Source organism: Atta cephalotes, assembly GCF_000143395.1.
Source record: "Atta cephalotes unplaced genomic scaffold scaffold00009, whole genome shotgun sequence".
NCBI classification, from domain to species: Eukaryota; Metazoa; Arthropoda; class Insecta; order Hymenoptera; family Formicidae; genus Atta; species Atta cephalotes.
In genome coordinates, this window is record NW_012130073.1 from 16,142 (window position 1) to 17,892 (window position 1,751).

A 1,751-nucleotide genomic window follows, 5' to 3' on the forward strand; every position below is an offset into this window, starting at 1 on the left:
ATATATATATATATATATATATATATATATATATATATATATATATATATATATATAGATATATGTATATATGTGTACTTATATAATATTCACACAGCACTTCTCGGGGAACTCCCCGAAAAATCATAAAATTTTTGTGAGCTTCATTTAAGCTTCAGAGCAAAGCAGAGCACAAAAACATGGAATTCCTCGAGAACTATGTCCGTTTTTGTGAGTTCTCTTTTGGAGCTTTATTTTGATTCACATTTTATAAGCTCTTTAGAAACTCAACAATATAAACTCTCTGTAAATTTAAATGGAGCTTTGTGCTGTGTGAATACGTATACGTATGTATATTATATATAGGTGACGATGACAATAATAATAATAATAATAATAATAATAATAATAATAATAATAATAATAATAATATGATATAAGAATACATACAAATGCGATGCTTTTTGAGTATTTGTGAAATTTTTTCAACTTTTTTTTCGCCTCTTCAATGGCGGCAAGATAACGGTGGACGATTTCGTTGTGCAAGAATACGCAGGCGCGCTCACGCTATACTATATGCACCCATTCGCCTCGATTTGAATTAATCGACTCGTCGAATTTTTGTTAATTTTCGCAATTGCCCGAGTTAGTGTAATATATTATACATACTGATATTGAGAATGCAAATAATGGAGCGTGCGCATGAAACACTCGTTGTCGTGCGCGTCAAATACGCGTGAGAGGGAACGAGTTTTTTATCGTCGAAATTGCTTGAAATATCATATACGACGGCAATCAACGATGAAGTGTCAGAAAGCGGAAGTGAACTTAGTTATCGTTGGCAGCACACAAGGTCAATGAATGAACTTTGAATACGTGTAGAATGCAGCTAAAATTATGTATAATACGCGTACGTAGTAGTTATGGCGACTGAAGCGATTTTCCTACATAAACAACGTATATGTATAAAATCAATGATTAATATTTCTTGATATGTTATTTTTTTCTCTCGCTGACTTGTGTCTCATTACACGTCACTATACACACGTACAACGGAGTGTATTAGCGTACTGAACTAAACGGTCGTATTTTACGTCTATCGCCGACCATGGCATGCAGGCCGGAAAAGAATGGAACGGAGCGAAGCGGAACGGTGCGCGGCGCGGCGCAGCGCGGCACGGCTCTTTCATATATCGCGCGCGTTATTCGCGGTTACCTTCGTCGAGTCAATCCCCACACGCTTGCGGTCCGACACTCCGATCGACCTCCGCACTGCACCGCACTGCTCCGCCCTGCTACAGGTCTTGCGACGAGGGAAAGAAAAAGTAGTGTGTGAGCGATTATATATTGTACATACATATATACCAATTCTTAATTCCCTCACCGCGAACTTTCGCAATCGCAACATGTTTTACAACAGTTAGAATAATATTGTTTTTCTTACAATACCGAGAACAGTTTTGTATATAGGATTTGTACTCAACCAAAAAAATTGATTAATAGATAACGGTATGCATACCTATAATATAGCAAACGAGTCATCGAGCGCAATAAGCAATGAAAGAATTTATGTTAATATACAAATGCCCATATATTCGCGCGTATTCTTACTTTGCAGACAGCCTGAAAATATCTTCGAAAAAGTACCCATAAATAAGAATAAAAAAAGAGAGCTGAGCACCAATTACCTTAATTTTGTCTGCGAATGAAAAACCGAGATATATATATATATATATATATATATATATATATATATATATATATATATATAT

The 1,751-nt window shown here is 35.5% G+C and overlaps 1 protein-coding gene across 1 annotated transcript in view; it reads right to left on the reverse strand.

Annotated features, from left to right (window-relative positions):
• The window catches only part of LOC105627600 (probable cation-transporting ATPase 13A3), a 7,344-nt gene extending 6,255 nt beyond the window's left edge, over positions 1-1,089 (reverse strand). Inside the window, exon 1 of the mRNA XM_012208880.1 lies at positions 1,051-1,089. Coding sequence (XP_012064270.1) covers positions 1,051-1,089 — 39 coding nt within the window. The remainder of the gene's footprint in view (positions 1-1,050) is intronic.
• Between the last annotated feature and the right edge of the window lie 662 nt (positions 1,090-1,751).